General features: G+C 42.9%; 1 protein-coding gene across 8 annotated transcripts in view; it reads right to left on the bottom strand.

Moving 5' to 3' along the window:
- COL6A6 (collagen type VI alpha 6 chain) overlaps nucleotides 1–14,143 on the bottom strand; it is a 161,863-nt gene that overhangs the window by 105,937 nt on the left and 41,783 nt on the right. For all 8 annotated transcript variants that reach the window (XR_012125637.1, XR_012125638.1, XR_005058938.2 and 5 more), the window contains exons 3-8: nucleotides 11,905–12,501; nucleotides 10,004–10,624; nucleotides 8,427–8,987; nucleotides 7,064–7,621; nucleotides 3,427–4,002; nucleotides 979–1,548 (exon numbers count right to left, since the gene is read on the bottom strand). Coding sequence is in view for 4 of the 8 variants with exons in the window: in XM_073222986.1 (XP_073079087.1) it covers nucleotides 979–1,548; nucleotides 3,427–4,002; nucleotides 7,064–7,621; nucleotides 8,427–8,987; nucleotides 10,004–10,624; nucleotides 11,905–12,501 (3,483 nt within the window). In the remaining 4 variants the exon portion in view is untranslated. The remainder of the gene's footprint in view (nucleotides 1–978; nucleotides 1,549–3,426; nucleotides 4,003–7,063; nucleotides 7,622–8,426; nucleotides 8,988–10,003; nucleotides 10,625–11,904; nucleotides 12,502–14,143) is intronic.

Raw genomic sequence — 14,143 nt, forward strand, 5'->3', positions numbered from 1 at the left:
GAAGCTTTAAGTGTTCATAGTTACTCTGGGGTGGACATACTAATCACCAAGAAGAGGTTCACTTGTTTCCTGAAAGTGACTGGGGGCAAGAGAAGAGCTGGGTACATGAATAAATCGAATGGGTCAGTGGTAGACAGAAATGAAGTGGCTTTATAATTACCTCCCAAGGGTCATTCTTATTTGAAGTCTAAATATGCATTTTCTCATTTAATCTTCACAATGATCTTTTGAACTAGATGTGGTTATTGCTCACATTTTACAGATGAGGAAATTAAACTTAGAAAAGTTGAGCAACTTGTCCAAGAAAAATTGGCCATTGAGCAGGGATCTGTTGCCAGGTCATCCATCTCCAGAGCTGCCTCTGAGCAACTGTGTAACTCTCCTCTTGCTGGTTAACATTTACCATGGATGGTTACACAGAATCACAGCCAACTCACTGGGCACTTTTATTAGATAGAAAAGGTTATACCCCTTTCAAGACCATTCTTCCATCTTTTGGAAAAATGTCAAAATGTGCTCATTTTTAAGAATGTATTTAATAACTTTTGCAGTAAAGTTTCGTAAAAAAGGTCTAAGCCTCCAGCGATGTTCCCTACATTCCTGTACACTGCCCTTGGCAGCCCTGTAGGCCCTACTGCCAGGCAACCCAAATCCAGCAAATAGTTTATTTCCTTGAAGCATGTTTTCCAGTCTCTGAAACCAACTGGATTGTAAACAAGGGCCTTTTCCTCACACCTTTTGAAGCCAAGGCTTACCTGTTCACAGGGGAAAGCGCTCCCCAGAGAGAAGGGACATCAGCTCTCAGAGGTCCTGTTTCTTAACCCACAAGCCACAAAAATACCTGATAACTGTGAAAGGTTCAATCTGAAATCCAGAGGCACAAACCTAGACTCTCCCAGCAGCCCGAGGAGATACAAAGACAGCTTGAGGAAACTGTCAGGGAAGGCGGGGAGGAGCGGGCGTGCGCGGCATACTTACTGCTGCCGCCCCCAGAGGTGCAGATGCTGCGAACGATCCTCTTCCTGACCTTCCTCAGTTCATCGAAGTTATCAACTGTCAGCTTTTTGTCTGCAGTGCCGGTGATCTGAACGAGCTGCTGGTCGTCCACATCCCCGATTCCCACGGAATAAATGTCAACTCCTTTGCGTCTCAGGTTTTCAGCGGCCTGAGCCACCTCGTCCTGGGACCGGCCGTCCGTGAGGACCAGCAGCACCTGCGGGGCGCCTGCCTGTATCCGGCTGCCCATGTCTGGCCGGAAGTAGTGCCCCACCTGCCAGAGGGCAGCGCCGATGTGTGTGTACCCAAAGATCTGCTGGATGCTTTCGATCTGAAATGATATCTCCTTTTGGCCTATGAAATTGCCCAGATGAAACTCTGGTTGGTAGGTGTGGCTAAACTGGGCCACTCCTACACGCACCCTGTTGGCGCTGACGTCGAAGTCTTGAACAATGGATGCCAAGAATTCCTTCATCTTCTTGAAGTCATCTGGATGAATGCTATTCGATCCATCCATGAGGAACACAAGGTCTACTTTTTCAATTTCACAATCTATAAAGATGAGGAAAGGGAACCAAAAAAAGTCAGATTGTTATTTTGCCTTTAACCAAGTAAGAGTACATAAACTGTTTTCAGCTACATAGAAATGATATTTCTGAAGGTGGTGTCTTGTCTTGCCACCCTGTGGTCACAGTAACTGGAGAGGAAATGAAAACAACGGTTCAAACAATGGGCACTAGGCATGAACATCTTGCCCAGCCTTTCATGGTTCTCCTGGCATTTCTACTTGGCTTTACACCACTTCCTTCTCCAAGATCCCAAGCACTGGGGCAGTGCCACAGAAAGCTTGTTCTTACCTACAATCCAGCCCTAGCCCTTCCAGAGAGCCCAGTGATACAGCAAGAAAAGCAAACAACACACATCCACCTAGGGACTCAAACAGACAGATAGGCTATATTAGTGAGGTGGCCTCCCTGGCCAGCTGAGGCAATAAGTATTTTTCTAGTTTCTTAGGTCAAATCAAAGTGTTGAAATCATGCCTTCATATCTATGTTTAGTCAGTTTTCCTCCTTATCAGCTCCCTGTCTGGAACATATAGGCAAAAATATCTACCTGAGAAAAATATTTTTGAACAAAAATGCAGTGTATTTCAGATGCTCCCCTAGTATTGATGCAGCAAATACAAAACAGAAACAGGAAAGGCCATTGCCAGTGAGTGAGCTGAGCTTGGCCCAGGCCCACGTGTGCTCCTGAGCCTCTGGTGAGCATCATCAATTCCTTGAATTCCCCAGAGACCTCACCACTGACCTAAATTAATTTCCATCTTAGCCTCAGAAAACATTAAAGATGTTTGAGATTCCTTTGTGTCTCAGTATAAGCAAGGAAGATAAGCAAGGAAGAGATTAAAAAGAAATACAGTAAAAGGATCTTTCAGGAACTGGTTAATACATCACATTTCTATTTCTGTCCAAGGGAGAACTTCCAATATAAAAATTCAATGTTAACTTCAATAGTGGACTTGGAAATGACAGTTCAAATTTTAGACATCAGCCAACAGAAGGTGGGGGATTTGTCCCACTTTTCAGTAAGACTCAGATGGATTTTGTTAGTTTCATGAAAAAAAAAAGATAGTAGTTGCATTCTAAGGAGACAAGGCATATGGAAACTGGTGACTACTTTTCAACAGGAACTGCACCAAGATGTTGGAATCCTGGATGAACAGAAACTTATCTAATAAAAGTATTTTTTATTTTTAGTACAACACATGTTAATAAAAATACTAAGGAATTTTAATAGATCACCAACTGCCTTTGAAACAAAGTATAAAGTGGCAGCTGAATGAATGAATGAATGAATGTACACCTAAATGTGGCAATGCCATGTCCAGCTACTAGAATAGAAACTCAGAGTCCAGGACAAAGGCAGACCTAGTCTGCTCTGGAATCATCTGAGGCTGAGACAGCGTGTTTACTATTGGCATCCATGTTTTAAATGAGTTTGGTGATAATAGAAATAGGTGAAGGGATGGGGGCCTGTAGCCTGGGGGAGAGAAGACTTCAGATAATGATCACTGGTTCTTAGGAAGAATTTGATCTCTTGTGAAAGAGCAGGAAGAACTAGTGGGGAAAATGACATGTAAACACATTTGTGCTCCAATACATAAAGCCTGTTCAAAAATGGTGAATCCCCATTCTTAGAGAGCTGAGGCAGAAGGGGGTAGGAATGCTGTAGGACTCATTCCTGTTTGGGAGGAGGTGAATGAACATCCCCAGGTCTCTCCAACCCTGAGGTTTCAGAATGTAAGCAGTTCTATGATGCAGCTGGTGCTGCTCCTCCTTCCTAGAAAAGGTTCCTGAGGGTTATTGTTTGATTTCTCCTTCACTTGGATCTCTGCTGATAATTAGGAAAAAATTAACTGACAAATCTTACCTACTTTTGAAGAGTTACACACACTGGCTGACACATTTGAAAATATCCCCTTCAGGCCTCCGAAAGTCTCCACGAAGAAGTACTTGTCCCCAGACCCTGCCATAGCCAGCAGCTCCACGGGATTGGCACCGGCGATCCCCACGGCCAGGACAAGAATGCCTTTGTCCCTCAAGGCCTTGGCCGTGGCATTGAGCTTGTCCGCATCATGGGATTCCCCGTCAGTGATCACCACGAGGACCTGGGGGACCCCCTTGTGCAGGCGACTGCCCCGGGCTTCCATGAACATGTGCTCTGAGAAGCCCAGGGCCTCGGCAGTGTAAGTGTTACCCCCCATGGGCTGGTCATTCTGGAGCACTGATATCACCTCCTGTTTCGTGCCAAGGTCATCCAGATAAAATAGCACCTCGGGGTCATCAGCGTACTTCAGAGCCCCAAACTGGACCTGATTCTTGCCAACATTGGCTTTTTTCACCAAGTCAATCATAAATTCCTTCATAATATTATATTCATCAGAGTCAATGCTTCCAGAGCTGTCAATTACAAACACAACATCCAAGACTTCAATCCGCTTGCATTCTAAAAGAGGGGGGAAAGGAAGACCAAAGGGGATTAGCTTTGGACCTCAGGGAAGACCCCCCACCTGTCTTTAATTGCCAGTGTCCCTCTGCCTGGGATCAGTCTGTGCTTTAGAGCATCCACCCCCTGAACAACAGATGCAGCACATTTACACTTGTGCTGTCAGTGCTCCATTGACTCAGGCAAACTCTGAGGACAAGGCCTTAGAGGGCGTGATGTGGACAGACTGACAATCACAGGATCATGAGGAGCAAACGTCAAATGTTTTGGACTAAAAAAAGGAAAATCACAATTCTGTGGAAATTGTTCTGTACACATGATTCCCTCAACATGTGCTTTCATTTATACAAATTTGTCTTTTTTTTTAAGCCACAGGAATCATGAGATTTTATTCTTAAGATAAAACCTTGTAGAAATTATAAAGTTAAAGTGATTTTGACAATATTATATTTTTTCATGGTTATATAATGACTGAATTTTCAAGGTTGCATTTTTCTTCCTTTTTGACTTTCTTGAAACATAATCTATTTTCATTACTGGGCCACCTCATAGAAAGAAGCCCATTTCACACTTGGCCCAGCTAACTGCTCCTAGCATGATGTTCCTATTAAATTTCAAACTTCGGGTCAATGCCATGGAAAAGTAAAGCAGGACAGACTCAATTAGTAGTTAACCCATGTGTGTGTAGCATATTCTATCTAAAGGTACAGAGTTCTAAACTCCAACTCTTTCAGTCTGAAGAAGAGGGATTGTAAAATGGTTAAGGATTTAGTCCTCATGTAGTACAATTTCTACAGGCCTTAGAAAGGCCTATTCCAGCCAACAGGCACATGAAAAGATGCTCCACATCATTAATCATCAGGGAAATGCAAACCAAAACCACAATGGGATATCCCCTCACACCAGTCAGAATGGCTAATATCAAAAACACAAAAAATAACAAGTGTTGACAAGGATGTGGAGAAAGGGAACCCTCCCGTATTGTTGGGGGAAATATAAACTTGTGCACCCATTATGGAAAACAATATGGAGGTTTTTCAAAAATTAAAAACAGAACTATTATACCATACAGCAATCCCACTTTTGGGTATTTATCCTAAGAAAACAGAAACAATAATTTTAAAAGGTACATTCACCCCTATGTTCATTGCACCATTATTTACAACAGCCAAGATATCAAAACAAACTAAGTGTTCATTGATAGATGAATGGATACAGAATATGTGGTATATATGCAATGGAAAATTACTCTGTCATAAAGAAGAATGAAATCTTGCCATTTTCAATAATATGGATGGCCCTACATGGTATTACGCTCAGTAAAATTAGCCAGAGAAAGACAAATATCATATGATTTCACTTACATGTGGAATCTAAAAAACAAAACAAATGAACAAACAAACAAAAAAGAAATAGACTAAAAAATACAGAGACCTGGTGGTTACCATAAGGGAGGGGGCATAGCCATAGGTGAGGGGGGATAAAGAGGTATATAAACTTCCAATTATAAACTAAGACACAGGGATGAAAAGTGGAAAATAGAGAATATAGCAAATAATATTGTAATAACTTTGTATGGTGGCAGATGGTAATTAGACTTATCATGGGGAGCATTTTGTAATGTGTATAAATGTCAAATCACTATGTTGCACATCTGAAACTAATATTATGTCAACTATACTTAAATTTTAAAAAAAGCTATGTTCTAAATGCTAACTCATCCATTCTGAAGAAATGGAATTGTAAGGAAGTACCCCCACCCCACCTCCACACTCAGAGGCTCCCCACATTTCTTTCTTTGGCCTGCCACGTGCCGCTATACAGAAACCTTAGAGTCAATGCACTCGACCCACTTACTAGAGGCTCTGAGCATGAGCCATAGACCAAATTCTCAAGAAAGGCTGGTTCCACAAAAGAAGATACTACATTCCCTGGCCTTTGGCTGTCCAGGGAAGGCAGCCTGGATGACCTGGGGGTTTGGGGGTAGATTGCTCAGTGTTGGCACTTACGAAAGAGTTTAGATTTGTTCTGAGTGTAATTACCAGGAAATAAAATCCTGGCATGCTCTTCTTCCCACAAAACACAGATCGCAATCACCAAACATTCTAATGGGAGGTGAACAGAACTCTTATTTGAATCACAGAACAATGTTTATCTCTTCCCTCACAATTCCATTAAAATCCAACTCCTTTATGGATATTTTTCAGAATTTTTCTGCCATCATGCCCACTGGGTCACAATACCCGTCAGTCCTTATGTCTGCTGAGGTTGTGTCTTATCACTCCTGTCACTCTGTAGTTCCATGGTTGGAGAACAGAGACGGGGACTGTAGTATTTACTCCCTTTGAAGCCCCAGTAGCTTGAGTTCCCATACTGCATTCCTCCTTTATAGGATTTAATAAACTCAAAGTGTTTTTACAAACATTATCTAAGTTTATACAAGTATTCGTTTTTTAGAATTGTAAAATAAACAAACATATGTAGACGTTAAGTCAAGGGAGCCGCCTTGCGCAGGGGGTCGTGCCCCTCCCTCCCTGATGGGCACAATCTGATGGCCTCTGCCACCCACACGCGGCCTAAGCGCGGTTCCGTGGGGCTGGGCCCTCACTGCAGGGTGGAAGTGACTCTGTGCTGTCGTTCATGCTCTGGAGCCCCCTGGGGCCACGCTGACGCTCGACTCTGCCTTTTCGCCAGCTCCCACCTGTGCCCTGCCCTGCTCCCCTTACCCCTCTCTGAAAACACCTCCTCAGTGGTGAAGCCCCGACTCAGCTTCTCTTCCAGAGCCGAACCTAAGCACCTGGGAGAGCGCCACTATTCTCAAACGGAAGACTCACCACTTAGGGCTCTTTCTCTGCAAATGGAAAGAATCTAAGTGTAGCAAAATTGTTCCTAACTCAACTGTTCCACTGAGGAAAGTTGCATTTCACATGCAGTCAAAAGCCGCTTGGATAACCATTTCAACAAACAAAAGTGTACAATGTTTCAACTGCACCAACTTAATTCAAACACATGCTAACATGGCCATGTGGACATGTTCATTAGTGGATTTTCCTGTGCCTACCTTCGCGGGGGCTGCATATCCCAAAAACGAGGTCATCTTCGATGTGCTGCAGAATGTCAAAATTCTCAACATAAAAAACCATCTCTGGCCTCCCACTGATCTCCTCCAGCTGGGTGACATTGGAGCCAAACACCCCCACAGAGTAGATAATTACACCTTCTTGCCGAAGTGTTACTGCTGGGTCCTTGACTATGTCCTGAGCTTCACCATCTGTGATGAGGATGAGAAACTTCCTGACGTTGGGCCGGGACCCCTTGGCGGGGCTGAAGTACTGAGAAACAAACGTCAGAGCGCTACCCGTCAAGGTGGTTTCCCCAATGTGACCCATTTGGTCTATTGCCTCTGAAATTTCACTTTGGGACACGTATCTGTTGAGCTGAAACTCCTCCTTGTTGATGTCGCTGAACTGGACTACGCCAATTTGTACCCGATCTGCCCCAATCTGGGATTTGCTCACCAGGTTTTTCATAAATGTTTTCATTTTGATGAAGTTTTCAAGTCCTATACTGCCAGAACTGTCCACCAGAAACATAATGTCAGCTTTCATGTTTTTGCAGGCTGTGTGGGAGAAAGCAAGATGTTTATTCAAGTTAGCTTCATGTGAAAAGATTAAGGGAGAATAAGAAAATCCAAACACAGACAATCCTATATTGAAGTTAAGTGTATGCTTGGAGAAGATTGTTAGCATGTAGTTAAAGCACTGAAGGCAATAGAAATGAGACAATTGCATGTGCTGTTTAGTAATTTGCCTTAATATTTAACTTGGTATCTCAAACTCAACATAGTTGATATTTTGGGCCAGATAATTTTTACTATTGAGGGCAGTCTGTGCACATAGTATACTGTATGATGTTTACTAACATCTCTGACTTTGACTGGTTAGAAGCCAGTAGCACTCCCCAAGTTACAACAACCAAAATGTCTTTAGACATTGTCAAGTGTCCCCTGAGGGGGCAAAATCAGCCCTGGGTTGGAGACTACTGATACAGCTCTAAAAGATTACATGGAATCTTTTTTAAAAAGCAGTTGAAATAAACCAGATGTGCTCCTTAAAATCAGAATTCATTTGATCATATTATACATACAGTGTCTAATCACACATCTATCCTAGCAGGGGTTTGTGGGAAGAAGCTAATGAATACTTGTTAGGTAAAACTCCTCCAAATATCTTTCTTATGCTTCAGATATTAATTAGAGCAACACTATAGCAGATTCTTAGTTTTGGTCTGGAGAACAAGCACAGCTACACAAGTCAGCAAATCTCAACTTGGAAACTGATGTTTCTCTAAGCGTGCAATGTCCAGTATTGCAGCAAGGCAGTTTGTGAACTGAAGTCTAAAGTTAAAGCCACTGAATCTCCTACCTTCTTCAGCACAGATTTCTTGAACAACTTGGTTTCTAATGTCTTTCAGAGAATCAAAGTCATGCACGTAGTACACCCTCTTTTCCATGCCAGCAATTTCTCGCAGCTGTGTTTGGTTGGCCTCCTTCACCCCAATGGCATAAACGTGGATGAGCTCTTCTCTCAGTCTTCTTGCAGGCTCCAAGATGCTGTCCTTGGACATGCCATTCGTCAGGACAACAAGATGACATGGCACTCTGTTTCCTCGCTGCTTCTTTGCTTTTTGCAATAGCCTCAGTGTGTAATTCAGGGCTGCACCTGTGTTTGTGTTCCCACCCATCTGCCTGATGTTCTCAATGGCCTTTCCCAAATCGTGCTTGTTAGAGTATTTATTGATCTCAAATTCCAAGTCCCAGTTGTCAGCGTACTGAACAGCCCCAACCCGCACTTTTTGGGGAGCAATGTTGAACATCCCTACGACCTCTGACAGGAAGGTCTTCATTTCTTGGAAGTCTGTGGCCTGCGTGCTCCCAGAGCCATCAATGAGCAGGTAGATGTCTGCTTCTTCTGTGTCCACACAACCTAAAACAGAACCAAAAAGTTAAATGTGGCCTGGAGGCAAGTGGGAGAAGATGGCAGGAACATACAGGAGTGTCTTCAGACAGAAACATGGGAAACACCTTCTGGGGGGTCTGCTAGCTTAATGGAGAGGAATCTTAGCTGTTGGGCAGATGAATTGCTGTGGACAGTTGAAGACTATTGGGATAATTCTCTGTCATGAGTCAGGGTAAATCTGGATGTAGTAATAGATTAGGAAGAAAACTCAAAGATGCTCTTTACAAGTCTCTACTCTCATTAGTGAATGCCCACTTACCAAATGGCAGGTGGTGTGTTGTGAAATAGAGAAGGTGTTTAACTGGAGCTTTTGGATGAGTGAGTTCCCTTTCTTGAAATCTTAAATTGTTTACTTCTCACTTCTTCCTAGTCAATTAACAAAACTAGGGATATTGTCAGTGGCCTTATTTGTGTTGGACAATGACACTTTTATAGTAAGCATGCTATAAATTTGTTGACAAGTGTATACATATATGCCTATGTATACATAATTTATACAACATACATGTGCATATATATGAAATACATAAAATATATTGCTGTCTCTCTAAACTCATAGGTGCTAGAATAAGACTTAACACATCAGTCACTCTGTCCTCGATGCAAATCATGTTTCCTCTTTGTCCTCTAACTTGAAATTTGAGGATTGTGGAAGAAAAGAGAGAAAAGCACAAAAAGAAAAAGAAAGGAAAGAATAGGGGGATATAAGAGGCAAAGGAGAGGGAAAAAGTGAAGGGAGAAAAACAGCAGAGGAAGGTATTGCAGGGAACGGGAAAGCTGTGCAGAAGAGGAAGAGGGAAATCCCTTCTTCCCATTCACACCTCTCCCAATTTACACTTCATATAATCCAGTTAAAGTGAAAAATTTGGAAATTATTCTCCCTACCCACATCATAGCCTGCCAATCCTTTTTAAATATATAATACCTGAAAGATAAGAAAACAGAAGGTTCAGAATAATCCTTCTCCCAGCAGAAGACCATACCGGATTTGAGTGTTTCGGTCCATTCCGAAAAGACGGAGACTGTGTGCGTTATTTGGTTCCGCAGCTTCTTCAGAAATGTCTGGTTGTGAGCAGCCAGGTCGGAGAAGGTTTTCAGCCTGGAGACATACTGCTCGGCAGGATGAGATGCTATCTTTCCCAGCTGGGGGTTGCTGGCCCCCTCTATGCCCATGGTGAAGATGGTCACGCCCTCACGCCGGAGGTTAGCGGCTGCCTTGGTCACGTTGTCCTCTGAGGGTCTGTGGGTCACCAGCACGGCAATCTGGGGCACCCCCTGATTCTTCCTACTGCCATTTCGTGCACTGAAGATCTCCTTCCTAGTCCTTCTGAGAGCAGCTCCCGTGTAGGCCTTCCCGATCTGGGGAGAGAGGTTCTGTATATACTGGAGAACCTCTGACTTATTGATGCCCCTGCTCAGTGAATTTATCACCTTTGTCTCATTGCTGTAAGCCACAAGGCTGATCCTCATGCAGTTTTCCTTTATGTCAAGGGCAGACACACTTTCTTCCAGGAATTCTTTAAGATAATCAAAGTTCTCCTGGCTGCCATTAATTGACACATCCAGCAGGAACACCACATCAGCCACTGACGGGCCTTGGCACCCTGTGTGGGCAGGGAATGAACAGGCACAGTTTTAGTGGGAGGTTCAGCAACTCTGCTCAGCATTAGAAGGCATGGAGAACCTCTACCAGAACTTGGTCGTGCATTGAATGGATGAAGCACGTAAACAAAATGATAATGAAGCTGAGATCAGAGGGTCCTGGGCTCAAACACCGGATATTAACTAAACTCCCTTCTTCAGTTTCCTCATCTGTAAGTTGGAGATAATATTTATCTCATGGGGCTGTTCTGGGGATTAACTGAGATGCGGTGCTTAGCATGTGGCCTGATACATAAAAGTTATTGAATGAATAGCCATCAATATTGTCATATTAAAATTACTTAAGCATCATCACTGTTAAAATCAATAGAGTTCAAATATAACTAAACAATGGTACTGGAAGAGCAATTTCACTTTCCATTATGTTATTTGGAAAAGATGCCAATAATAGAATTCGTATTTTCATAGATTACCATAAGAAAAACATTTTCAATTATCAACAGAAAATTTTATTTATCATTTCATTCAAGTGAATTAAGCCAGAAATAATGTGAGTTTCCTGTGCTACTTATTTGGACTTGCACATTTTGAGCACTGTTTTTCTAACTGACTTTCCCCTGACTCTCACTTGAATGACATTCATAAACCCCTGGCCATTCTTATTAGTAGAAGGCATACTCTTCTACTAACAGTGCAGGACAGTGAATTGGAATGGAACAGAACAGGGAAGCTGATTTGGAGTAAGACAGCAGGATGGGGGCAGTGTGGGACTGAAACCCATGGGACTGGAGGCCTGACCAAGTCCCCAGCCTGGACTAGGCCAGCCCACACAAACTCCCAGGACACCTGCAAGTTCCTCTGCAGAAAAGGGTTGTTTCTAGTGCTAACATTCTGTGATCATATTATGTCACTTCAGGAGTCCAGGCATTTTATGGAAGAACCATAACTTTTAAATGAACAAGTAATAAAACTCATAACAACTAAATCCCAAGGAGATAGCTCAGGGATGAGCTGGGTGGCAGGGAGGAGGTGTCACTGAATTTTAAGAAGCCTGTAAATGGCCTGCAACATAGATATGCAAAAGTAGGAACACTAAGGCTTGGGGGCTCATTGGGTTAGAAATGGCCACAGTTATGGGGCCTCGTGAACAAATTGATATTTAACATCTGAAAATACAGCCCAGCTTTTGGGGAATTGCATGTTCAGAGAGTTTTAATCCTTCCCCAACATTGGTGTTTCAAAGCATTTTATCATCATTTCTGCACATGTGCCCTAAACCCACCTTTTACAAGAGTGTCATTGGCTGCTCCTTCCCTGTGCTGGGCTGCATCCCTGATGATTTGCGTCATGTTATGGGAAAACATGATGAGGTCTCTGGCCGTCCGGAGGTTGAAATGGAACTGAGCTGTGGCCATGGTCTTCAGGTTCTCCTCCGATGCCCTCTGCATCCCAACAGAGATGATTCTCACCCCGTCTCTCTGCAGGGCCTTGGAAGCCTCTTCCACGTCATCCTCAGACTCGGCTGAAGCCAGGACCACCAAAATTGGGGGGAACTGTTTCTTGTCTCTCCTGCTTGCGGGCCCAGAGAAATAGGTCCTGTGAACCTGCTGGAGAGCATTCCCTATCCTCAGGGAGCCACCTAGGAACCCAAAGTTCTTCCTGATGTGGTTCAACATGGGGTTCCTGCTCCTGAAGGTGTCCAGCTGGAACTCAGTGTGGAGCATGTCACTGTACTGGGCCAGGGCCACGCGGTATTTGTTGGTGTCTATGGGAAGACTGCTGATCATTTTGTTGATAAACATTTTTACAAAAGGGAAGGACTTAGTTCCCAGGTGATCAGAGCTGTCCACCAGAAACACCACGTCTGCATACTCAGGACCTACAAACCAAAACCGAGAAACAAAGCAAAAATTTAAAAAATCTTCTACCATGTTTATGTCAACCATATGCAAAAAACTTACTTTCTTCTTTTACTTGTATTTGTAATACCTTCCCTGAAATTGCACATTCTCTTAAGAAAAGAGATACAGTTAAATCATGAACAATGCTGGGGTCAAGTGTGCCAACCCACCTCTTCTCTGTGCCACTAAAAAGTCTCCATATAACTTCTGACTTGCCCAGAACTTAACTACTCATAGCCTGCTACTGACCAGAAGCTTTATGGACAACATAAACAGATGACTAACACATATTTTGTATATGTATTATATACTATACTGCATTCTTCCAATAATGTAAGCTAGAAAAAAGAAAATGTTTTCTATTGTCACAAATCTCCAAAAAATTTTCCAATATATTTATCAAAAAACATCCACATATAATTGGACCTGCTCAGTTCAAACTAATGTTGTTCAAGGGTCAATCTTGGGCTGATTCTTTTATACACCCTCCCATTTTACCTGATCCCAAAATAAAGCATCACTTTTGTAAGGAATTAGTTAGTGAGAAATAGGTACATTTAGAGAAGTAAAAAATCTTGGGTTTTATACCACTAGTAGATAATTTCCCCTTGCATATTTTTTTCTTTCAGAATTTGACCTCAATTTATATAGAGAGGAAACAAATTTTAATTGAGAATCAAACTGCTACAAATCTATTTGAATGGAAAACTGAAAGATAATCTTTCATCATGATTAGATTTAAGGAATGCAATAGTCATCCAATTAACTTTAAACATATTAGTTTTATGTTCCAGTGTCAAATTGATGAGGTTTAAAAAAATACATAAAAATAAAAATATATGGTATTGGATTTGCGGATTGAAGATGGTGGTGTGAGAGGTGAGACAGAGAACTCCTAAAACCACATATAATATGAAAATATAATTAAAGTAAGTAATCCTGAAAGAGCAACAGGAAAGAAGGCTGCGTCAGACTGCATACACCTGGAGAAAAGAACAGACTCCTGGAACAGAGTAACTTACCAAAGCCATGATTCAGCAGGACTAAAGCCCTTCCCCTACCCCAGATCACTGGCAGGAGAAAGAGAAACGGAGCAGGGAGGGAGTGGAGGCCTGGGACTGCTGAACACCTAGCCCTGGAGATCTGTTCTGGGAGCTCAAACCTACACTACATGGTGCTCTGGTGATTAGTGGGGTTGGAAAGCTAAGACCAGAGGAATACTTGGAGAAACAGTGAATCCAGCTGCTTGTGGAAAACAGGGATCCATATCCGGCTTCTTTGGGTGGACAGTCTGAGAGACTTTCTAACAGTGAGAGGGCTGCTAAAGGGGCAAGGATTTCACAGAGCTTACTGCTCAAGAGAAGGGACAGGTAGACAAAATTGTCTGAGTGCACTCTTCCCAGCAGGTTGGGTACTTTCAGGATCCTCAGGCACTCCAGCTCCATGGCTGGCTATGCAGTTCCAAGGCCCCCCACAGTAACACAGAGCCTGCACCTGGCTCGCAAACCAGCAACTAGGAAAGCCCTGCCTATAGCAGCTTCAAACGCAAAGCATATAGGCTTACACCTGTGTGATCAGCCCACTGGTTCTGGCAGTGGAGACAGGCACTGCAGACAGGAA

Source organism: Manis javanica, chromosome 15 (genome assembly GCF_040802235.1).
Source record: "Manis javanica isolate MJ-LG chromosome 15, MJ_LKY, whole genome shotgun sequence".
Classification (NCBI taxonomy): domain Eukaryota; kingdom Metazoa; phylum Chordata; class Mammalia; order Pholidota; family Manidae; genus Manis; species Manis javanica.